The sequence below is a fragment of the Argentina anserina genome, chromosome 3 (genome assembly GCF_933775445.1).
Source record: "Argentina anserina chromosome 3, drPotAnse1.1, whole genome shotgun sequence".
NCBI lineage: Eukaryota > Viridiplantae > Streptophyta > Magnoliopsida > Rosales > Rosaceae > Argentina > Argentina anserina.
This window is the reverse complement of record NC_065874.1, coordinates 786,042-812,431: the sequence shown is the minus strand read 5'-3', so window position 1 is coordinate 812,431 and position 26,390 is coordinate 786,042. Positions and strand designations below refer to the sequence as shown.

The following is a 26,390-nucleotide window of genomic DNA, read 5'->3' as shown; positions in this document are numbered from 1 at the left end:
CTCAATCTGATTTTGTTTCGTATGTCAGAAATTTAAGTCATGCTGAAATTTAGTTTTAATATCGATAATCTTTACCAAAATTGTTAGATTACGACTACTTTAGAAACAAATTTAATTTTGTGATTTGCTTAGAAATGAATTCTATAGCGTAAGTACTAACAAGCTCCTCACATTTTTCATACTTTTATTTAATTTTTTTATTTAATCAAACTCTATTTTTCAAAGCAAAACGAACTAAAAAAAAAAGCCTAAACTCTAAAGAGAAGGCCCTTTGACTTGTTAAAGGTTTGGAAGCCGCAAACAATTGGGAGTTTCTTCTTCACTCCTTTTTTTTCTCATTTTGTGATGCGTGAGCCATAATCGCCAGTAGATGATCGTCTGTCATATGATTTATTTATCCTTTTTTTGTGAGTAATAAATAAAACTTGAATTGTGGTTTGAGTAATTATTATGTGTACTTGAAATACCACGTGACATTACCATGTAGTGTACCAAACCAATCATATTATTTCATAATGTGGTAAATATACAAGCAGTGAAATTGAAAAATATTATTTAAATATAAGTAACTAATCAGAAACAAACACGGTAAAAATATACCGATAACATGAAAGAAGTACGCCACGTATACTATGTACTAGGTATGTATAATCATTTTTCTTAGTTGACTATTAAATAGTACAATTATGAATGTTTGAGATGACAATGCCTCATTTATAGGCCCCATAGAAGTTTAAGAAAAAAAAAAGCTTCATCCGTATTGACCGTTCACACGGTTGCTAGTTCGCTAGGTGTTTGATGAATGATGATATGTAAGTGTATGCTTTTGATGTGTTGATGTTCCTCAGTTGTCAGTAAAGACTGTTTTTGGAAGGTGTTTACGTGTTTTTAAGGGGTTTGGGAATATGGTATGTAAACCCCGTTGAGATGCCACTCAAAGGAAGTAGTATAACATTTTCATTTGGAGTTATCTGTTGTGTTCTTGTTTTACATGTGGTTTATCACTAATCAGGTTTGGCTTTGTTATTCATGCAGTTTTATCTTCTAGGATTGTTTTGTGAGAGGTCCAGATTTATATTGAAATTGAAATTTTCAGTAGAATTATTATATAATTGGATAGAATTATTGGAGTGATTCATTGAATCATATAGGAAGACAGCTATTTGTGTAAATCTAGTTTTATGTCGGATTTACTTTCCTTGATATCCATGTCCCATTAATGGCTGCTTTAAGTTTACAGGATTCTGAGCACGAGGAGACCGTTAATGCAGCAGATTAATGCACTCGGAGCCTTATTTATTCTTGCATTGATGAAAACATGATTAACTAACTGAGAAGTTGTGTGCTATTATTGAAAGCTTGATTGTCACCACTACACTCCTGTCTTAGACTTTGCATTACAAGTTGCCTTGGTTATGTTTAGTATTAATCTCTTCTTTATGCAACGATGTCCCCTCCTTTCAATTAATAGGTTTTGATTACTCCTTTTCATTGAGCTTAAGAAGCGTAACACTTACACCTGCTGTGTACATATATATTTACATTAGTCATTTTATAAGGTAATGTCAGCATGCATACGTAACCTCGTTTCTGTACTATAGTTGGAGAATCACGTTGTTGGCAAGCACTTCGGTTTCAAGCATATTTGGAAAACGTACTTGATACATGATAAAAGACAAAAAAAAAATGGCACATCAAGGTCTGAACTCGGCATGTCTCAAATAAGGGAATAACCCCCAACCACTGGGGCATCAAGGTTAATTACGATCTGTCTCAACACAACAATATATGTACACAGACAAAGAAGATAGAAAGGCCTAGCTCATGAAGAGTATAAAATCGGGTCTCTTCCCAACTCCAAGCTCTTCATCGCCAGTTCGCACTTGGCAGCCGCCGACGACTTCAAGGTCCGCCTCCTCATGTACTCTCTGCTATTTTTCTTCCAACAATTCGGAGAGAAATGATTTATTTATGCTAGGGCATGATCTTTCTCTCCATTCCGATATAATGTGTGTGTTTTTTTTCTTTGTTCATGATATATAAGCTGTCTCTCACTTGTATTCTTGTTTTGTTGGGAGGGGTTGGAGAAAAGGAGACGTCATCGTTTAGGGGGGTCGGGTAGTTGAAGTGGTGGGATTGGGAGTGGGAGAGGCGGAGATGGGAAGGAGAACATGGAGGATCATGTGCCTCAACACCATGGGGAGGTGGTTGAAGTTCATGTTCCGAGCTCTAATAGCAGGAGTATAGGTAGCACTACTGCTAGTACTGCGCCGGCCGCAATGTCAAGGTCGGCCAGTACGAAGAAAGCTGGGAATTCCAAGAAGGGTTCACATAGCGGGAAGATTAATAATGGAGGGAATAGCAATGAGTTGTTGATGGTGAATGACCAGAGAGGCACGTTTGGATTGCTGGATTTGATGAAAGCTGCCGCAGAGGTTTTGGGGAATGGAGGATTGGGCTCAGCTTACAAAGCATGAATAGGATATGAATAGATTAGGGAGAGAGGGGTTTGAAGCTGAGATGAGAAGGTTCGGAAGATTAAGGCATAAGAATATCTTGACTCCCTTGGCTTACCATTATAGGAGAGAAGAGAAGCTGTTGATTTCAGATTACATTACTAAAGGCAGCTTATTGTATGTTTTGCATGGTAAGGGGCTTAGCTTTCAAACTTCATTTTGCTTCCTGCCAATGATTAATTCCTACTCCTAGCGCCATTAGGAAAATGCCACTATCTTACTTTTCATCAAACACCTGCAACGCTCTTGGGACATAACGCTCTTACAACGGATTAATGACTAACTAGACTAATGATTCTGTGACAATTATTTCAGGCGATCGAGGAGTATCTCATTCAGAGCTGACCTGGGCTACTCGTTTGAGGATTATCCAAGGTGTTGCGAGTGGGATAGAGTTTCTGCATACTGAATTTGCAGCCTATGATTTGCCCCATGGAAATCTCAAGTCAAGCAATATTCTTTTAAATGATGATTATGAGCCAGTTCTCAATGACTATGCTTTATTTCCACTAATGAATCCAAGCAATGCCGCGCAAGCAATGTTTGCTTTTAAGACACCAGAGTACATAGAGTCCCAGCAAATATCTCCAAAATCTGATGTTTATTGTCTAGGAATAGTCATTCTCGAAATCCTTACCGGAAAATTCCCATCTCAGTATCGAAGCAATGGCAAAGGTGGGATTGATGTTGTTCAATGGGTGCAGTCAGCAACGGCCGAGCAGAGAGAGCAAGAGCTTCTAGACCCAGAGATTGAAAGCAATGCAGAATCAGTGAAGCAGATGCTGCAGCCTCTTAAAATCGGAGCTGATTGCACTGAGATAAACTTGATCAAAGACCTGACATGACGGAGGCCATTAGGAGGATACTCGAGGTACAAGCCTGATGAGACGCATTTCTACCAAGATGCTGGTATGTGCAGAAAAATACTGTTGGTTTTTCAGGAAAGAAATCTGTAAGGCAGAGAAGCAAAATGGAGTCAAGTGAAAATACTAAATAAAATGAGAGCTTGCTTGCCAGTTTTACAGTTTAGGTGAGAAAAAGAAAAGAGTAGGAGAGTGTTTGGCGGAACAAGGGAAAGCAAATGGAATTTTTTGAAAGTACACTGAATAAATTGACTTTTCTATTCAGGAAAGAGGTTTTGGTTCTTAGTCCTTGATCTAATTCCTAAAGAGAGTGAAATCACTTTCTTCATCTAGATGAACATAGGGATCTTAAGTTCATAATAATTTTCTTCGCTAGGTTTTACTAACAGACATTCATGTACATACATGGACCCTGACATACATTTATACATGTATAACATGACTTCTTTTCATGATAATTTTTCATTTACTTTGCAATGTCTTCCACCTTGAATGGCCTTGAAATGGCTTTAGTACTTAGAATTCAGATCAAGTAATGTGATTGGTGAAAATTTTGACTACAAAGACTGATTTAAGACAAAAACTGAACTTGCAAAGTAATTAAGAGTGGAGAAATGGAGATGCATAGGTCTTTACCAAATCAAACAGCTGATAGGAATTCTAATGCTACTAGGAAAACAATACAACCTCTTCAGTATCACCACCATACTGAATACATAATGTTCAACCTCCAAGGGGCCTTACTTGATAACTGATTCTCTAGTCTCTAGCAATCTCGTATCAACCAAGGCCTCAAACTACTTCTACAAAATTGACAGTTTAAATAACTGTAGAGATAGTACCAAGCAACATCCAGAACACAAACATGTTGAGTGATCGAACTGAGAACAAAACAAACCTACTAGTAAAATCTTCTATTGAGCCATACTGGCATAGTCCCCAAATTACGGTGAAGCGTGACAAACTAACCGGCACTTCTCTTCAATGACCAATTACCAATACCTTCCGCTCCATTTGAGTTTCGAGACGACGGTGAATCAGATTATGGTTTCCATGGGGAGCCTAGATGGGATGTCATCTTCTGATACCTTTGTTTCCGCCATCATAAAGAAAGTCTTTGGCCGACGGAAGATCCTCCACTTAATAAAGAACAATACCACTAAAATAATCTTTTTGCCTGTTTTAGATACCGATCAACACCTTTTTCCTCCGTTAAGATATCGTTCAATGGGCTATGACGTAATTTCCCACCATTAAGTCCACTTAAAAAGGAAAACGACGCCTTTCATATATAAATAAATAGAAAACGACACCAGCTAATGGCCACCTGAACCCTCAAACCCTTTGCCAAGTGCCGTGCCTTCCCTCCTCCACGTCTCAATCAGTCCAACCATCCCTATACGCCGCCGTTTCATCCTCCCCTTTCCCGCCCCTCCAACGCGTACAGCGTGAAGCCGTGAGCCGAGAAGCACCAGATCCGATTTATCCTCCACATGGCGCCACGCCATTGCTCGAGAAGCCAGCCAGCTCCAGAACCCAAAATAAATAAATAAAAAGCAACTCTCTCACTTCTAGTTCTCGTTTTCCGTATATTACTCACACCCTCTCTCTCTCCTCTCTCGCTTCCGCCACCGATCCCACCTTTTCCCGACGACGCTCCAGATCGTCCGAAATGGCCGAGGAGTTCTCCAAAGCCGTCGACGACGGTCTCCGCCTCTCCAAACGCCTATACTTCGGGAAGGATCGAGCCGCCGTGTCGCCGCCGAAGCCGCAGCCGCTCATGGACAAGTCCGTCGTCGTCGTCGTCGCCACCGGCTCCGCCTACCTCCCGACGTCGCCGATGGTCTACGCCGTCATGTCCGACCCGACGATCGTCGACAACCCGGACATCCCGAGCTACCAGCCCCACGTCCACGGCCGCTGCGACCCGCCGGCGCTCATTCCTCTTCCGATGAACAAGGTTGACCTGTGGAGGTCGACTGCCACTGGACACCGCCTTTATTCGGGTCACCGGGTCGTGGCGGGTCCACTGCGTCAAAAGCTCCAGGAGCTGCGGCTGCCGCATTGCGATTCCTATGGGTGAACAGGTCCTTCAATTTTTCAACACCTCCCTGATTAATTTAATTATTTTGATTAATCTCGGTTTAATGTGTTGTTAAGCAAATGTACATTTATCCTAACAGGGTTCAATTCTAGGTGTTGAGGTCGAAGTTTCTGGTAAATCGTTTTTTACTCAGTTAACTGAATTGAAAGATGACGTGGATATGAGCAAGGTTCCTCATGGAGAAGGAGGCTTCCTCAATGTCAAGCCTCATATCTTCACCTTGACAACGCCGCCGGTGACGATTATTTATTCGAAATTTGAGCCTAGTTCTTGTTTGTATAATTGAAATGTGTGTGTTTTTGATTCTTGGTGTTACTGTTTTTGTTTTGTCAAGATTGATGGGGGAGTCAATCTCACAGTGAAAATGAGCTGGTCCCAGAAGTTGATGTATCGAGATGAGGAGCTCTCTTTGGATATACCGTTCACATTTCCTGATTTTGTGATTCCACCGGGGAAGAAGTACCTCAAGAAGGAGAGGATCGTGGTGAATGTGAACTCTGGTCTTGGGACTGAGATTTTATTCAAGGGAGCTAGTCATCCTTTGAAGGTGCTTTATTGATCACGGCTCACTGTTTTTTTTTATGTATATTTAGTAGTCGAGGTGGTAATTTTCGAAATTTATTGGACTTCACAGGAATTGCTGAGCCAAGAAGGAAAATTGGGGTTTAAATATGAAGGAGATGTTGGTCATTTGGTCAAAAACTGACTTCCATTTCTCATATACTGTAAGCCTCTTATGCGTTCCTCTTTCTGAATATATGATTGACTGCAAAAGCGTTGGGGGCATATAAGAAACATTAGCTTAATTTGTCTAACTTGTTCATGCATTTCTAGGTCTCTTCAAGCCACATACATGGTGCTGTTATCTCGCAGTCACCCTCCAAGGATGATGTCGATCAAAGAGAGATTTTCTCCGTCTATCTTCTTCCAGGGAACCAGCGAAGAAAGGTTGGTGTTATGTTAAATGGAACTTAGGCTTTTTCATATTATATGTTATTCAGTTTGGTTGTTCAAAGTTCTGTCTCTGATAACTTTAACACGGTCTTGCAGGTATTCAGAAGGGATGTAGTGTTTGTTGTTGATATAAGTGGAAGTATGGAGGGAAAGCCACTTGATCATACTAAGAATGTACTATCTGAAGCTCTCTCTAAACTTGGTCCAGAAGATTCATTCTGCATGATAGCTTTTAATGGACAGACTCATGTTTCATCTACATCATTGAAATCGGCTACAAAGGAGGCTGTCGAACTGGCCATTGAGTGGATTGGCATAAATTTTATTGCTGGTGGTGATACAAATATATTGCCTCCCCTCAACCAGGTATTGTCCCCTGCTTCTTTGGCCCTTAAAGTTATTCAATTCGAGTTTACCAATCATTGTTTCATTTTAATAAGTATTATGCATTTCTAACATAGTCATGTATTGTGCCACATTACATCAAATGAACATGGTGATCGTTGAATGCCCCTTTGAAGGGCTATCTAGTTTTCTCACTTTTACTTTTCATATCCTATAAGATATTTTCTGCATTGGTAGTAAGTGATCTATCAACAATATGGATGTCTCTTTGTTGTTTCAGGCCATAGAGATTCTATCCAACTCTAAGGGCTCACTTCCTATCATATTCCTGGTAACTGATGGAGCAGTTGAAGATAAGAGACAGATATGCGAAGTGATGAAAAAGCATCTTGCAAGTGAGGATGTGATATCCCCACGTCTATACACTTTTGGAATAGGTAATTGTAACTGTGCCATTAGAGCTCATTTTAGTTGCAGGCTATGTATATCATAGGAATGTTTTGAAATGTGCAACTTAATCTTATCAATCAATCAAGATTATTGCCTTATTATGTTTCCCCTCTTATCCAGCCACATTTCACATATTTTTATAAACTGCACTTCCTGATAAGATCATAATGTTTATGCTCCATCTCCTGGTTAACATCTATTTTTACTTTTTTCAGGTTCGTTCTGCAACCATTATTTCCTGCGGATGCTAGCTAGTATCGGAAGGGGCCAATATGATGCTGCCTATGATATAGGTCAGTTAAGTATATTTTTTCAGAAACAAATATCTACCCCTACAACTACATTTTATAATATAGTCATTATAGTGAGCTTACTTACCCTGCTTTATTAAATCAAAGGCTATTGCAGCCCGACTCTTAGCTTGAGCTTCAAATCTTATGAGTCCTTACTTACCACTTCATAATGTTGTGATATGTAACTCACGATTAAATATATTTAATTTGAAAAGAAAAACATATATTACTCAATAAACATTAGCAAATTGATTTATTCGGTGCATCGATCCTTTTATATGAAGGTAGATGAGATAAATATGGTTTTTTTAATGCACTTAAACCTTTTCTCTTTGTGCAGATTTGGTTGAACCTCGAATGCAGAACCTATTTACAAGAGCTTCCTCTGTGATTCTTACAAATATAACCCTTGAGACATTGGATGATCTTGACGATGTTGAGGTATGCTCATCCTATGTGTTGTTTAGATATTAAGTTGAGCTATCTTAAACACTATTAATTAAGCCATCCGAGACTTCTTGGCCCACTCTCCATGTCTATTAATGACTTTTAGTACCCATATCAACACAAGGACAGTGTTCAATATATAGTGTATCCTGTCTCATGTGGAGGAGATATAGCATGAGCCTGCAGTAGTTTGAACACCTGTCTATGATGTCATATGTTGCTCTTTGTAGGTTTTTCTTGTGCCTCTATGTCTTAGTATATATTCACAACTAAATTTGAATAATTTCTGATAAATTTACAAATTTAATGGGAATCTCTGTCAAACCTCACATGTAGAATGACTGCTTCATTTTAATTTTACATCCAACTTATAGACTATCCTTCACATCGTGACAAATCTTGAATTTATCCAATAGGTGATCCCTTGCAATATCCCAGATCTCTCATATGAGAGTCCATTAACTGTATCTGGCAGATACCGAGGCAAATTACCCGAAACCTTCAAAGTTAAAGGAGTCTCAGCTGATATGTCTAATATTGTGATCGACTTGAAAGTCCAAGATGCAAAGGACATATCTCTTCACAGGGTAAGATTTTGGGTTTTGAGCTGAAACTTCATATTGCTCCTCACTAATTTCTTTGTGAGCATTAACCTCTTTTAGAGTAATGTGGTTGAGTAGATAATCAGATATCCATATTTGTCCACTAATTTGGTTATTGAGTTGGCTATGCTTATGTTCAATTTTGTATCAGATAACCCCATCCTCTGATTTTTTTTTTCGTTTACTTTTAGACCACACTTGTTTAGTAATTCTAGCTGCAAATTATAAACTTTTTTTCTATTTATCCTTCAGGGTTTTGTGTTATCAGGATTCCTTGTTGCGTTGTCTGTACTATGTTGGTCAATTGTCCCTTGCGCTTGGAAACAAATTTGTGTTGTTATTGCCTGATCTTCCTCTTAATTTCATTGTGTTTACTTTTTCCTGTGTTAGGAAGTGTTATTCTAAGTAATCAATGCTTTTCTGTTTCAGATATTGTGTCATGGGAAGCACATGGGGTCCATCCACACTGCTGTGTGGAGTCCAGAGGTGAGATTTCTTGACTCAATGTAAATGTTTTCTGTTTGTTTCGCTCTACATTTGTATGTATGATTTTAACATCTAAGCATAATGAACATGTTGATTGCTTTTATCAGTTTATTTGTTGTCCGCGTTGGTGATGACTTAGGAACAGATTAAAACTTGGTTTAAATATTATCTTTTGGCAGTGAACCTGATGTGCTCCTTCACACCCTCACACACTAGTCCAAATGTAGAAAATTAGGATGAACCATGAAATTTGATCCTGTATGTCATAGTCAATTTACTTGTAACTGCATTGGTTTTGGTAAAATGTAAATAACTACATAGTACTGGTCATATATGATTATCTTTAATCGTGAAATTATTAAGATATTATTACTAGAGAATGAGTTCTGTAAGTAGGCGAGTCTATCTCATCTATTCTTCTTCTTCCTTGTATTGAAAAAGCGCGTACCAAAATGTCATTCTCATGTATATCATTTCATCCCATTCTATAGTTATTATTTCTTGTTTGTTTTGAGATTGAGTTTTAAAAGGGAATTATGATACGATGCCATCTTGCAATTTTTCTTCTTCATTTCATTTTGAAGCTGGGTAATCAGGCCAAACCCTATGACTTATTACATTGTTTCTCTGTTACTTTTTCTCTTTTTTGTCGACTCGAGATTGGGTATACAAGAGAAATGATTTAAAAATGTTGTTACATGATCTTTCTCTCCCATTCTGATATCGACTGTTTGGATCTTTTTCATATTTTTATGATTTCTCTTTATTCACTTGTTTTGTCTGTTCATTATATATATATTTTTAAGAATGACATCACATCTTTTGTTTGTTTTAAGAGTTTTCAAGAGAATTTTTCTTTTCCGATTTCGTTTTGAAGTGGGTAATCAAAGGAAACCCATGACTTATTACATTGTTTCTCTGCTACTTTTCTCTTTTTTTGTCAACTCGAGATTGGGTATACAAGAGAAATGATTTAAAAATGTTGTTACATGATCTTTCTCTCCCATTCTGATATCGACTGTTTGGATCTTTTTCATATTTTTATGATTTCTCTTTATTCACTTGTTTTGTCTGTTCATTATATTTTTTTGTTAAGAATGACATCACATCTTTTGTTTGTTTTGAGAGTTTTCAAGGGAATTTTTCTTTTCCGATTTCGTTTTGAAGTGGGTAATCAAAGGAAACCCATGACTTATTACATTGTTTCTCTGCTACTTTTCTCTTTTTTGTCAACTCGAGATTGGGTATACAAGAGAAATGATTTAAAAATGTTGTTACATGATCTTTCTCTCCCATTTTGATATCGACTGTTTGGATCTTTTTCATATTTTATGATTTCTCTTTATTCACTTGTTTTGTCTGTTCATTATATTTTTTTGGTTAAGAATGACATCACATCTTTTGTTTGTTTTGAGAGTTTTCAAGGGAATTTTTCTTTTCCGATTTCGTTTTGAAGTGGGTTATCAAAGGAAACGCATGACTTAGTACATTGTTTCTCTGTTACTTTTCTATTTTTTGTCAACTCGAGATTGGGTATACAAGAGAAATGATTTAAAAATGTTGTTACATGATCTTTCTCTCCCATTCTCATATCGGCTGCTTGTATCTTTTTGATATTTTTATGATTTCTCTTTATTCACTTGTTTTGTCTGTTCATTATATTTTTTGTTAAGGATGACATCACATCTTTTGTTTGTTTTGAGAGTTTTCAAGAGAATTTTCCTTTTCCGATTTCGTTTTGAAGTGGGTAATCAAAGGAAACGCATGACTTATTACATTGTTTCTCTATTATTTTTCTATTTTTTGTCAACTCGAGATTGGGTATACAAGAGAAATGATTTAAAAATGTTGTTACATGATCTTTCTCTCCCATTTTGATATCGACTGTTTGGATCTTTTTCATATTTTATGATTTCTCTTTATTCACTTGTTTTGTCTGTTCATTATATTTTTTTGGTTAAGAATGACATCACATCTTTTGTTTGTTTTGAGAGTTTTCAAGGGAATTTTTCTTTTCCGATTTCGTTTTGAAGTGGGTTATCAAAGGAAACGCATGACTTAGTACATTGTTTCTCTGTTACTTTTCTATTTTTTGTCAACTCGAGATTGGGTATACAAGAGAAATGATTTAAAAATGTTGTTACATGATCTTTCTCTCCCATTCTGATATCGACTGCTTGGATCTGTTTCATATTTTTATGATTTCTCTTTATTCACTTGTTCTGTCTGTTCATTATATTTTTTTTGTTAAGGATGACATCACATCTTTTATTTGTTTTCAGAGTTTTCAAGAGAATTTATCTTTTCTGATTTTGTTTTGAAATAGGGTAATCAAAGGAAACCTCATGACTTATTACATGTTTTATTTGTTTTTCTATTTTTTGTCGACTCGAGATTGGGTATACAAGAGAAATGATTCAAAAATGTTGTTACATGATCTTTCTCTCCCATTCTGATATTGACTGCTTGGATCTGTTTCATATTTTTATGATTTCTCTTTATTCACTTGTTCTGTCTGTTCATTATATTTTTTTTTGTTAAGGATGACATCACATCTTTTGTTTGTTTTCAGAGTTTTCAAGAGAATTTATCTTTTCCGATTTTGTTTTGAAATAGGGCAATCAAAGGAAACCTCATGACTTATTACATGTTTTATTTGTTTTTCTATTTTTTGTCGACTCGAGATTGGGTATACAAGAGAAATGATTCAAAAATGTTGTTACATGATCTTTCTCTCCCATTCTGATATCAACTGCTTGGATCTGTTTCATATTTTTATGATTTCTTTTTATTCACTTGTTCTGTCTGTTCATTATATTTTTTTTTGTTAAGGATGACATCACATCTTTTGTTTGTTTTCAGAGTTTTTAAGAGAATTTATCTTTTCCGATTTTGTTTTGAAATAGGGTAATCAAAGGAAACCTCATGACTTATTAAATGTTTTATTTGTTTTTCTATTTTTTGTCGACTCGAAATTGGGTATACAAGAGAAATGATTTAAAAATGTTGTTACATGATCTTTCTCTCCCATTCTGATATCGACTGTTTGGATCTTTTTCATATTTTTATGATTTCTCTTTATTCACTTGTTTTGTCTGTTCATTATATTTTTTTTGTTAAGAATGACATCACATCTTTTGTTTGTTTTGAGAGTTTTCAAGGGAATTTTTCTTTTCCGATTTCGTTTTGAAGTGGGTAATCAAAGGAAACCCATGACTTATTACATTGTTTCTTTGCTACTTTTCTCTTTTTTGTCAACTCGAGATTGGGTATACAAGAGAAATGATTTAAAAATGTTGTTACATGGTCTTTCTCTCCCATTCTGATATCGACTGTTTGGATCTTTTTCATATTTTTATGATTTCTCTTTATTCACTTGTTTTGTCTGTTCATTATATTTTTTTGTTAAGAATGACATCACATCTTTTGTTTGTTTTGAGAGTTTTCAAGGGAATTTTTCTTTTCCGATTTCGTTTTGAAGTGGGTTATCAAAGGAAACGCATGACTTAGTACATTGTTTCTCTGTTACTTTTCTATTTTTTGTCAACTCGAGATTGGGTATACAAGAGAAATGATTTAAAAATGTTGTTACATGATCTTTCTCTCCCATTCTCATATCGGCTGCTTGGATCTTTTTCATATTTTTATGATTTCTCTTTATTCACTTGTTTTGTCTGTTCATTATATTTTTTTGTTAAGAATGACATCACATCTTTTGTTTGTTTTGAGAGTTTTCAAGGGAATTTTTCTTTTCCGATTTCGTTTTGAAGTGGGTAATCAAAGGAAACCCATGACTTATTACATTGTTTCTCTGCTACTTTTCTCTTTTTTGTCAACTCGAGATTGGGTATACAAGAGAAATGATTTAAAAATGTTGTTACATGATCTTTCTCTCCCATTCTCATATCGGCTGCTTGTATCTTTTTGATATTTTTATGATTTCTTTTTATTCACTTGTTTTGTCTGTTCATTATTTTTTTGTTAAGAATGACATCATATCTTTTGTTTGTTTTGAGAGTTTTCAAGAGAATTTATCTTTTCCGATTTCGTTTTGAACTAGGGTAATCAAAGGAAACCCATGACTTATTACATTGTTTCTCTGTTACTTTTCTATTTTTTGTCGACTCGAGATTGGGTATACAAGAGAAATGATTTAAAAATGTTGTTACATGATCTTTCTCACATTCTCATATCGGCTGCTTGTATCTTTTTGATATTTTTATGATTTTTTTATTCACATATTTTGTCTGTTCATTATATTTTTTTGTTATGAATAACATCATATCTTTTGTTTGTTTTGAGAGTTTTCAAGAGAATTTATCTTTTCTGATTTCGTTTTGAAATAGGGTAATCAAAGGAAACCTCATGACTTATTACATGTTTTATTTGTTTTTCTATTTTTTGTCGACTCGAGATTGGGTATACAAGAGAAATGATTTAAAAATGTTGTTACATGATCTTTCTCTCCCATTCTGATATCGACTGCTTGGATCTTTTTCATATTTTTATGATTTCTCTTGATTCACTTGTATATCAAATCATCGCATTTTGTTATTATTGATTGGTTGTTTTTGATATTGGGTTTTAAAGAGAATTATATGTTCACACAAGAAATTTAATAAAGTAAATTATTTTCATTAAATGATTAAATCAACTAAGAACCCGTCAAAAATTGCAAACGTGGCCCAAAAGTCAAAAAAGTCAGTACGGATCTGAATAAAATTCGTATCAGCACAGAAACGTGTAATCGTAATTAAAGCTACGTGATTCCGGTTTTAATTAGAAATTGAATGTCATTAACGATCGAAAAGGTAATCGGATATTTGATTAAAGTAATAAATTTCTTTACGGTTATAATTAAATCAATTATTTCAATATGTTTAATTTAGTTATTCTCATGACTAATTAATCAGAAAATATATATTGATAGTTTCAGGATGAAATAATTGTGTATTATTGAATGATATGGGGGCCTATATATAGGCATTACAAAACCCGAATCCCGTAGGATTCGGAGTCCTAATCTATTACGGAGATGCTAATCTATCTCCTAACATGAAACCTATTAAGCTAAGACACACACAAGGGTAGAATAGTAATTCTCCCGGAACACTCCCCCTTGTGTCGCATGCCTAGGTTGCATGGTGCACACATCGTTGCCTCGGTAAAAACCTTGTCAAGCAAAATAAAAACCTCTTGGGTAAAAACAAAAGCTTGATCGAAGGGAAAAAGAGCACATCGCACCGTCTACATTTGATAGCATCATGTGAGCTAGACTCCTCCTGCAGTTTACGAAACAACTCCTCCTGATTAGTGCCATAATCATGGAGTACAAAGAACAACGTATACAACGTTCATTACATGCTTCTCAAACGTAGTCTTGGGCTAATGATTAATCATTAATCTAGCCAAACATCCTTAGATCATACATGCTATACTTAGCCAAACTTAGATCTTAGGAAACAATATTGCATAACAACTCAAAACAAGAGTGCAATGAAAATCAGATTCTCGGGTAGAAGGACCTTAACTAACTTAAACGGCCATAACTTATTCGTCAAAATAGGTATCAGCGAACCGTAAAATGTTCTGAAAAGTAGACACCCGTGGCTTTCCAGTGACATAAGGTTCACAACCTCATCCGATTGGAGCAGTTCACAATGCTCTGTCGAAGTTGACTGACTTGCAAATTTCCGGACAGGACTGTCCTACTTTGCTAAAACGGCCATAACTCACTCAATATGATAGCTATGAACGAAATGTTGATGTCCATTCAAAGTAAACACATAGACCTTTCGAACGATACTAATTTCACCATATTTCATTGAGCGAGCTGTACTGTAGGTCTCGTTGAATTTGACCTACGAAACTGGACAGATTCTGATTTGTCACATTTAATGTGTCTTTCGCGAAAAGAATGGGGGAATTGACCAATGAAGGACTGATTTTGGTCCAAGACGGAACCGTACGCATCCTCTACGCTACCAGTATCGACTGCTACACCAAGGCGTACGTTGATGTTGTTGGAGCTGCTGGCAGCGTTGGTGTGGATAGGATTTGTGTTGGTTCATTAAGTGTAGAACTAAACCCATGTCAAAGAAGCAATGCAAGTCGAATGACAATGCATAGGCGCATAGTTAATCACGTCATAATGAAAGCAATAGTGTCTCAACAACACTAACATGTATGAATGTATAGCTCATTGAATCTCTTCATCATCTATACTTAAACGGAATAGAGAATCAAGAATTAGCTTCATATGAACACATATGGGTATGAGTTCTTGCAACCGATTGTACTACGTTCTCTTGAATGTCGCAATCTGATTACATAATCTCTCCGTGGTCTGGAGGCATTTAAAGTCCCTCGGGTACTCTCATATCTGCGTCAAGATCCCTTTACAGATATTCTATGACCACTATCATATGGTGCAAATCAGTTTTCATGGACACTACTACTGATCAAGTAGCGGAAAGAAATTATGTCCATAACGAGAGAATATAACTCATCGTACTCAATACTAGGATAATGAGACAATCTTTGCGCCATAAGTCCTGCATATATTGCATGACTTCATCTTTCTCATTATACTTACGAACAACGACCAACATAACAAGTCTAGTTCAGCCTGTATTGATTCTTTCCACTTCGGTCAAGTTACTCATCGTTGATGATTTACAACAGAATAAGGGCATAAGCGAATACATCATCAATCATGGGAGATCAATACATTAAACACGCGCACGCGCTGTATACGATCAATTCGTGAGATTTCTATTCTTCTCTAACATCAACAAAAGGAGTCTGTAGCGTCCCACAGAACTTAGTTGATACACATGTTTAGAGAATATCTCTTGATGATGGGCGAAATACTTGTGCCTACGCACTTCGCTTCTTTCTAGTTTTGATACCAGAGAATAATGGTCTCCCTCTCATCTAGGCAGGAGCCAAGACAGAAGCTATGACCCTTAATAGTCCATCTTTGCGTTTACTGCCCTTGTTTTGTGGTGCAATGCCACGGGCGCCGACAACACCACAGCGTACGATGGTGCCATCGCCGGCTTCCTTCCCACTGTCAGGGATGGTGCCAACGGTGCTAGGACCAGGTCATATGAAATTCTCCCATATTCTGAGAGTCCCAACCTTACCGGCACATCACAGCATTTATGTGCGATCTCGTCACTTTCGCAATATCGGTAAAGTCATTGACCATCGAATTTTTGACTTTCTGGAGGTCGATAATGCGTTGCACATTTACTCACTTTGAGTAGTGCGGGATCTTAATGAGACATAGTGCCACACCACGTCAGTTCCTGGCGTTAAAACCAGAATGGGAGAATTCCATATCTCCCCCTAACGACGGGAAGTATGTCTCATTAAAGTGACCGTCTGCTAATATCGCAGGATAGAGATCAACGGTTGTAGATTGGAAATAGCGGACAAGTGTTGGTGATTCATAAATCATAACCAACCAGAATACTTAATCGTTTCAAGTAGACCCATTGAGATAACTACAATAGAGGCACATAAACAACTTTAACCAAATAGGCGTTTAAGGAAAAGAACGTTGGGATCGTATCCAGTAACCATCTGGTACGCACTAAACGCTTGGTAAGTTGTGAGTTTAAAACGAATAAGTGTCGCTGCATGCAACATCATTACATATCTCCATGCAAAAATCGGTAGGTTAGTACCCATAACCAAGTCCGAGCTCTACTAGATCGTGCAGTGAATGAACATGAGGAATACTATGTTCAACGACGATGCCAGTAGATATGCAAAACGAAATCATCAAAGTCGTGGAGGTGAACTCTCCAACGGTATCCAATCAAATAGATTTGAGAGGATGGGAAGGGTGGTGAGCCCTTAGTATGATGATCATAGCTAAAAACTTTAGCGAATGCAGCGTTTCTTGTGGAAAGCAAAGCGACGTGTGACCAACGCGTCGATGCTCTTAACCTATACCATAAAAATACCGAAAAATGTCCGTATTCGGTTGGATAGGGTCTACTAATGTCACTTTAAATACTTTGTAAGAATGGAATGTTCTCGGTTGGAGCCTTAGCAAATAAGGACTTCCTTGAAATCTAGCTAAAGAACAAGCTTTGTAAAATGAGCGATTGGCATCAGAGATTGTCATGGAGGCATTAGAAGACACGGGAGGCATCACAAGCTCCTGTGAAGGAGGGGATGCCGCCACCGACGGCCTTAATGCCATGGAGCCGCCGAAATAGGTAGGCTCGGCCTCACCGTGCATGGCACAGATAGGCTCGGCCTCACCGTGTGGAGCATGGGTGAGGTGGTCCTCCAATCGCTTCGTGAACATGAAAAATAGATGATAATGTGAATTTCAAAGAACTCGAATCATCATATCTTGTTCAAAATGACTAAAAAACGATCATGTCAAAACCGAGAACACAGTAAAACCGAACCCATGATTCAAAGAATCTTGAGTTACATAAAGCTACTGCTGCAGGCAAGCAAAACGATGTCTGCAGGCTAACAAAGCTACTGTCGAAGCTTGAAAAAGATACTGTCAATGAAATCTGACAGATTTATTCCTCTCCATTCTTAACACAAATATCAAGATGAAAATCCATCATTGGCATGAATGGCCTTTAAAACTTAGCAAGGCACGAAGATATACAACACAATCTCCGCACGAGATCCGTAAAACAACTACTTGCGCCGTAGGATAGTGTGGGTGGTTACGCAATTAGCAAGACACTCGATTTCACGGCGGGACATTATCAAAATGAAGATTAAGAGAGTCAACGACGCGGTGAATTTCTCTACACAATACGCCGTAGGATATTGTAAGAGGGGATTGAAACAAATGACAATCCCATCGAATGTATCACATGGCAATAGAACTACATTCTTCAACTCAAGAGTTGGAAAAACATGGTATTGGAGCAGTTGAATACCAAACAATTTGGGTGGTAAAAACCATCCAATTGGTGCGGGTGGTCACCAATAATAATAAAATCATTTGAGCTATGAAACGACTTGGAGAAAATCGGAAAATTAACCGGAAAACCATGTCAAATTAACTCAAAACCGGGTGAATTTTGGATTAGGAAAACATGGCATCAAGAATTGCTGAGATATGCCGGGAAAATGACGAGAAACGACGAAAAAAAAACGTCGGAAAAACTCGTCGGAAGCTGGCGGCACCGATTTCCGGAAATCCGGCCGGCGGTGACCGGACCTGGCCGGTATGGAGGCTTTAACTTCAGGTCCAACAGGGAACGCCGTCCGGAACCGGATGGCGGTGCCGGAAACGCCGGCAAATGGCCGGAAGGCGGCGAATACGCCGGTAAAACGCCAAAAACGTTCCGGAAACGCTGGAACAGTAACCGGTAAAAACGACGTCAATTTTGACATTCCGAGGTCCGTTTTCCAAATTTCAAAGTCCAAAATCACAATGTAGTGCTATTGAGGTCCCATGTAACCCAAAAGCGGCCAATTTAAAAACCACGTGAGTTGCAAACGTTGACCATGCATGCTAAGTCAAGGCAAATAAAATTATCACGAGTCCAAGAAAGACGAGAAATTTTATAGAATATGCCCATATTTAATACAACACAAACAAGCTTCCAATTCCAATAGACGACTTAAGCTAAAGTCGAGCAATAATCATGGCAATGCCAACGTCATACTTGAAAAATAGTAAGCAGAAGACATAGTCAAAATAGATTGACTAATCAAAAATCTGTAGCAACAAAATCTTGCATATCTGATTGGGCGGAGCCTTAGCCTAAGGCTAAAAAATGTGCTTACTTGAGAATGGAAGAATGTTACGTTTTCATCTCCAAAATTCCCTCGAGAAATAGATACAGGTGCCAATAAATGACATGTGTTTCTCGGATGTGGAGCATGTTTCAAGGTCAACTCTGGTAATACGTCGTCATAGACGTTCATTAAATCACTTTTAAGTGTCCCATAGAATTCGTTATTTTTGGGATCTTTTTGTCAGCAAATAGTGCTGCATTAGAGTAATGAATCAACTCAAATAAATGAGTACGTAGACCTTGAGATTATCGTTTATAGACATGAGTTTAAGAAACTCAAACATTCAAATAACAGTCGCGATGGCGACGCATCCATAGATGGCGTCACTTAGCCTTGATTGCAAAGACCGACCGTCAGAGGTGTCAGCCGTTGAAATGTGCATCCAAGGCATGCACTTTGATTTGCTATACATCTTACAAGGAAACAAGCCTCGTTCTTTCGAAGAGTTGGCTACTCGAGCCCACGACATGGAGCTAAGCTTGGCAAGTCATAAAGGAAAGAATGAGTCCCTGGTTGACCAACGAACAAATAAAGTTTTCGGAAGCAGATTTGACGAGGTTGTGAAGAAACCTTCCAAAGAATCAATGGTCATCAATACTGCACCATTTAAGATCTCTACGCGGGATAAGGAGTTCAATAAAGTGTAAACGCACGTTGAAGGAGATGGAGCGAAAGATGTACCCGTTCCCAGACTCTGATGTAGCATGCATGTTAGAGGATCTGCTCGAAAACAAGATAATAGATCTTCTGTCTCGTTAGTCACCCTATATAGAAATGCTTTGTTCTCAAGGATTTGATCATAAATCTCGCCAAGCAAGGAAGGATTGAGCTGGACGTTGACGACGTTGCTAAAGTCAGTTGCATTACCGTAACATTCGGGTCGTTCGAGCCAGTTTCACTATATTTTCACCCAATAAAAGCACTGTCGCATTTCACAAAGGAGGCGCGCGAACATAAGGAACGACAAATAAGCAAGAAGAAATCGACTTGTAGTCAAGAGGAGAGCAAAGAAATCCCGTCGCGCATGAGGAGGCAGTGTGTGTTGGAAGTGAATTCCACGGATCAACTCAAAGTGAAGCGACATACCATCATATTCACTGACAAAAAAGGAGATACCAACCTCGGTAATGGCGATAAGGATAACATTATCCAAACCTCTTATCATATCACGGTGGCATAAGCATATGCCGTAGATGAAGAAAATCATGAAGATTTTGAAATTGAAGTAGACGAAGCTCTTCCATAACTTGAAGATGGGGGGGGGGGGGGGGGGGGTGGGGGAAGCCACAAATGCTACACCTTATTCTCTTGTTTATGGTGTCGAAGCCGTGTTACCATTAGAGAAAGAAATTCTGTCGTTGAGAATCGCTTTGCAAGGTCTCACAAATTAAGAAAATGTCAAGTTGCGCCTTTAAGAGTTAGAAGCTTTGGACGATAAGAGGCTTGATGCACAACAACACCTGGAATGCTACCAAGTTCGGATGTCACACGCCTTCAACAAAGGCGTTTTCAAGTTAATGATTTAGTTGTTGTTCGAAGACCCATCATTATGACGCACAAGTCTGGCTCTAAATTCAAGTCAAAGTGGGATGGTCTTTACGTCGTCAGAAAAGTATACAGCAATGGAGCTTACAAAATTGTGCCGGAAGACGGTTTGAGGATCGGTCCCATTAACGGTAAGTTCTTGAAGAAGTATTATGCTTGAAAACATCAAAGCATGCTCCAAGTCTGCACGAGCTTAAACTGCGCAAGACACACAAAAAATCAAAAAAAGGCTCCAAGTCTGCACGAGCCTAAACTGCGTAAGACAATAAAAAACAACAAACAAAAATGCTCCAAATCTGCACGAGCCTAAACTGCGCAAGACACAAAAAAACAAAAAATGCTCCAAGTCTGCATGAGCCTAAACTGCATAAGACAAGAAAAACAAAAACAAAACAAAAAAACGCTCCACGCCTGCATGAGCTTAAACTGCACAACGCAACAAAAAAGCCTAAAACGCTTTTATTGAGTGCTGTCAAGTCTATAAATTGAGAGCAATCAAGCGATTAGATCGTGTGCGTTCTTCAAACTCTTGAAAGCGCCCATGCTGAATGTGATGCGTAAAGTCTAAAACGCTTTTATTGAATGTTGTCAAATCTATGAATTGAGAGCAGTCAAGCGATTAGGTCGTTTACGTTTTCAAATCCGTCAGAAATCAACGCGTTTCGAAAGAAGTCGAACGGTTAGATTGACCGCAGCGGTCGAATTGTTGTCAAAATCCTACAAAAAAAATATCCAAAGGTAAAGAAAAATGAAAATTATTTGTGCCTACACCATAAAAGCCACATGTGAAAGAGTTGCCCGAGGAGATGAATGACATGAAAATTAGGGATGACAAGAAAAATCGATGGTAATGGAACAAAGACGGGCCATAAAACTGTGACAACCATTAGTAGTAGAAATGGTCTGCCAGAAAGCAAAAGCATATCTATTATCTCTTCCCACAAAGAAAAGACTAGAAGTGTGCGTCCCAGACAAAAAAAAGCCAGAACAAAAAGCAAAAGCAAAAGCATCAACTCTTTGCTTGATTGCTTCTACCGATTAAAACCAAAATCATCTCTCTTTGCTCTCATAAAACTTGAAGAGAGGAATACTGACCAAGGTGACCAAGCTTGCTGCTGAAGAATTCTCTCTCGTAATGGGTTTCAAAGGAGGCCTATCATAGCTTCGGAACTCATTCCTCAAGATTCAAGCCATGCTCCGAGATGTCGAAAGGTCACAAAAAACACGGGGAGGTTGTGGAATTGTGGGTGAAGAATCTGGAAGACATAGCTCAAGAAGCGGATGAGGTCCTGGATGAAATCGGGTATGAAGTTCTCCGACGCAAAATAGAATTTCGCAACCAAAAAGATGCTTTCGGTGGATGGGAAACTCGTGCACCAAGGACGGCGAGCCCAACACAATAGATCTGTCGGGTGGGTATTATGATGCCGAAGATGCCAAAAAGTTCAACTTCCCTCAGTCGTTTGCTATGACTTCGCTGAGCTGGAGCGTTATCGAGTACATCGCTAAGTTGGATCGGGGGATACATATGGAGGAAGTACTATTCCGAACGATCACTACTGCTGGACTCGGCCCGAAGACATAAACTATGAGCGCTCTGTGACTAAGTGCAATAGTTGAGGAGAAGAAGGCAGAACTGGAGCCGGGGGCGATGGATGTGCAAGACGAGGAGATGGAGGCCATGATGATGTTGATGATGATGTGGATGAAGATTGAAGCACCAGTTGAAACTAAGACTGATGAGAATGCAAAGCATGCTCAAGCAGACAAACATGTACCTCTATTAATGAAGGAAAAAAAAAAGGTCAATATTGATGACCAATCAATACAGCTCATTAATGCAGGCAGAGAAAAAAATGCCAACACTGCTGAGCAATCAATGCAGCTCATTAATGCAGGAGAGAAAAAAAGCCAACAATGAGCAATAAATGCTAGAGATGAATTATCAATGATCATCAATAAATGCTCAAACCATGCCAAATCAACATCAAATCAAATAAATCGACAGGAAAATCAGTAATTTCCCTTTGTGACGAACTAAATCTCGGAAGTCATAAGGAAATATTACTACAAAATTTGCGAAGTCCCGGAATCTAGCTCCACAAATTCTCCAAATTAAAGTACATACTTCAAGCTGCGCTTTCGGCACGTGACGACGACATGTCTGCGGCACGACTTGAAGTGGGGGCATTTGCTGACACAAGAAATTTAATAAAGTAAATTTCATTAAACGATTAAATCAACCACGAACCCGACAAAATTGCACACGTGGCTCGAAAGTAAAAAAAAATCAGTACGGATCTGAATAAAATTCGTATCAGCACAGAAACGGATGATCGTAATCAGAACTACGTGATTCTGGCTTTAATTGGAAATTGAATGTCATTAACGATCGAAATGGTAATCGGACATTTGATTAAAGTAATAAATTTCTTTACGGTTATAATTAAATCAATTATTTAAATCTGTTTAATTTAGTTATTTTCATAATTAATTAATTAGAAAATATATATTGATTTAATTATGCAACTAAAGAAATATTATTATTTTAGTGTCAGTAAAGTATTCTATAAAATAAAGTATTCATGACACTATAAATACCCCTTTCAACATAAAGAAATTGGGGATTTTTACATTGGAAAAGAAGAAGAGAGCAATATCACTCTCGAGAAATCCCGAAGTCTCCCAAATCCACGAAGAATCATCAAGTGGCCAAATCGCTCGTTCTTCATCAAATCAAATCCTTGAGCCAAATCACATTTGGAGATAGAATCAGAGGAGTTCACAAAGATTGGAACCCCGCGCTTGATTATCAATAAATTTCATTTTATTTGTACACGTGTTTGCATTCTTGCTTGTTTTCAGATTCACGTTCTACATTATAATCTATCGATTCTATTTTGCAATTTTTCTTTTCTGATCCTTTTGAAGCTGGGTAATCAAGGCAAATCCCATTTATATATATATATATATATAAACACATAAATATAACAGTGTATATATATATATATATATAACGTTTACGCTAACACGTAACGAAAGTCAAACCGAGACTATAACAAGTCTCTTAAAGGTTAGGGCAAATCAAGTAAAATCATGCAGATGTAAAAGATGCGACTCGGCTCGAAATATCAAATTCGCCGATGGGGTATATCCAACCCGACCGGCTCTAAGGTTTGCCTTCGGGCGAATTGAGAGCCAATAATGTACCACGGTGCCAGACATCAGGACACGGTTATCACCGTAGTAATAAGTCACACAGTGTCAGACATTAGGACAACAAATTCACCGTGATGGTGCCCAGACATCAGAACGCATGATTCACCATATAATAAATAAACTTGCGGTGTCAGACATCAGTACACGGAATCACCGACTTATAAACATGTATAAAAAAAGTGTCAGTCTCGAGACAATATGACCAAAGTAAAGTAATTATGAATGCAACATGCGATAAGGTCGTATATCATATACATTTTATATATAGAAAACCACTAACCCGGAAGGTACTGGCTCACCCTACATGATATAGCGATGCCGAAGTCCGCGCCCCAAGTCACGCTCCTCGGGCTCCGTGTAGAATCGCGTCTCGCAAGCAAGTCTCATTGTTAAAGAAATAACGAAAAGAGATAAAGGTCACGACATTTTTAGTCGATTTAGTAATTGATCGTCGATTTGACTAGTTTGACTACTCAAGTCGAGGTCTCGGGATGATCGGTTGATTTTTCTAAACAAGAGTGAATTTATTTTATAGATATTTGTATCTTAGATTTAATACATGAATAATCGATAAATGGAAATCATAAATTTATCCTTCTGGCATTTAAATCTCTCACGCTTAACAGTTCCTCGATTTCAGATCCGGGCGAATATTGTGTTTAAGGTTTAACCGTAAAGTTAAAACTACATTTTTGCGAAAGGTTACTAATTTTCCTTAATCTGATTTAAATCGAGAAACTTAAAGGTAAAAAGGTTGAATCGAGGTTAACGTAAAAACTAAATTAATTATTGTTTGGGTAAAACAATAACTTTTTAACTTATTTACTATTAGGGGCAAGATCGTAATTATTGAAAGTCAATAGGGGTATGAAGGTAATTTCACAGACAGTAATCCAACTCAACCTATTCTAATCCACTCCGATCACAAAATTCAGCCACACAACCTATTCTAATCCACTCCAAATCGACATGCAAGTATACATAATCAAACACAACAATACCAATAATGCAACGCGGTCAAAATCAGAAAGAGAAGAGGTCGGTTTGTACCTCTGCAACTCAAATGCAGAAGCTGGTGAGTTGTGCTCCTCCTATCTTCGTAAACTCGTAGGAAATTAACTGAGTGTAGGAAAAATATTCTACGAATACTACCGCGCTCGTGACGACGCGTAGTTTAATACAAAAATATTAAACTACATTTTTGATATCTCAAAAAAATGTTGGTTAGCGTGACAATTACGCTAGAAAGATAAATAAATTTTCTAGGGGCTCACATATGCCCCCATGCCCATTTGGTCAATTGTTTGTAGAATTCACTGCGGAATTGTTATGTTCTATCACGATTCAAGTAGATTTTTTATTGTCAATGTTGGTGAATTATCGACATTGTCATTTTTAGATTCAAATGAGTATGGAAGCAATGACATTGATTTGTTGAATGTGGATCGTAAGGGGCAACTAGGTGTGCTGCTGAAGATCCTGAGCGTGAGGAAGAAATGGTGATGCAAACTAGTATGTTGTCGAAAGATGTGTCGGATAATGAATTAATAAACTTTAATCACGGAATTGAACATGGGGAAGAAAAGATGATGGTTCTCGTATGGGACCTGAATCACCTTATATTAATCATGTAACTGAAGGTCAGTTGAGTAGCAAACTAGCAAAGTGGAAGGTGTTACTGCTGCTATACCAATATTAGTATGTCATTCAAATACAATGGAAATGCAAAATATTGTATGTAAATGTTAAAGAAAAGAATATTTAAAATCAACACTGGGATACTTGTGAGTATGGCTATAAGTAGGTTCGAGTCGCTCGTGTTTGATTTGTTTTTAGCCCGTTTGGCTCGAGTTCGTAAAATGAGCTAAGTTTGAGCTCAATATTAAGCCCAACCTTGAAAATGAGCCGAGTTTCAACAATAAGTATTCGGCTCATTCGAGGCATTTAGCTAATGAGCAAGTTCATGCTCATTAAAAGCTCGTTTATTAATTAAGTTTGACAACCTTGACTTATTGATTTTTATAGTATATATAAAGTATATTTTTTGTATGAAAAATAAAATTAAAATATAATATTAGTTTGAAAAAAACTGTAAAAACTTGTTTCTAGAATAATTAGTTAAAGACTTTAAGTTCAATAACGGGTTTGATTTGTTATATTTATTAGATTTTTTGTGATGCTATGACATTATTTAAAAAAAAATCTTAATTTTAAAATTTTAATTTCATATGATTCAAATTGGGTCAATTCGAGTTTGATCTCGTCTAATAAAATGAGCTGAGCCAAACCCAGGTCGAGTTTGAAAATGAAGCACAAAAATTAAATTTTAGCTCGGCTCGAGCTCGATCGAATGAATGAAAACGAGTCAAACATAAACAACTTAGTATTTAGCTACACCCTTACTTGTGAGGACATTTCTAAGCCTTGTTTGTTTGGCAGGAACTAAGGAATTTGGAAATGAAACTTGTTCTTTTCCCTTGTTTGAGAACCAGAACCACGAGAGTAGAAATTACTTTCCTAATAAAGGGGAAAATAGAAGAGAAGTTGGTTCCACCCATATCTCATGGGAAAAAACTTCTCATTTCACTTCTCAACATTAATTGTAAATATAATGACCACAATGTTCTCGTAAAAACCAATTAGTATTAAACATAATGATATTGTTGAACTTTGATAAAACTTTTAATTTTTTTCCTATACGAACTAAATAATGGAAATTAAACTTGACAGTAATTCTAACTTACATTACAGAGAGAAATTACAACAGAAAT

The 26,390-nt window shown here is 37.4% G+C and overlaps 1 protein-coding gene and 1 pseudogene across 1 annotated transcript; both read left to right on the top strand.

The window, feature by feature from the left end:
* Positions 1-1,686: 1,686 nt before the first annotated feature.
* LOC126789473 (pollen receptor-like kinase 6) lies at positions 1,687-3,399 on the top strand. Its single transcript, XM_050515626.1, is given in 5 exon segments — positions 1,687-1,699; positions 2,152-2,479; positions 2,481-2,647; positions 2,832-3,332; positions 3,335-3,399. Coding segments are annotated over 5 exon segments (1,074 nt in total).
* A 1,577-nt stretch (positions 3,400-4,976) lies between these two features.
* LOC126788191 (uncharacterized) lies at positions 4,977-25,448 on the top strand (annotated as a pseudogene).
* The last annotated feature ends 942 nt before the right edge of the window (positions 25,449-26,390 follow it).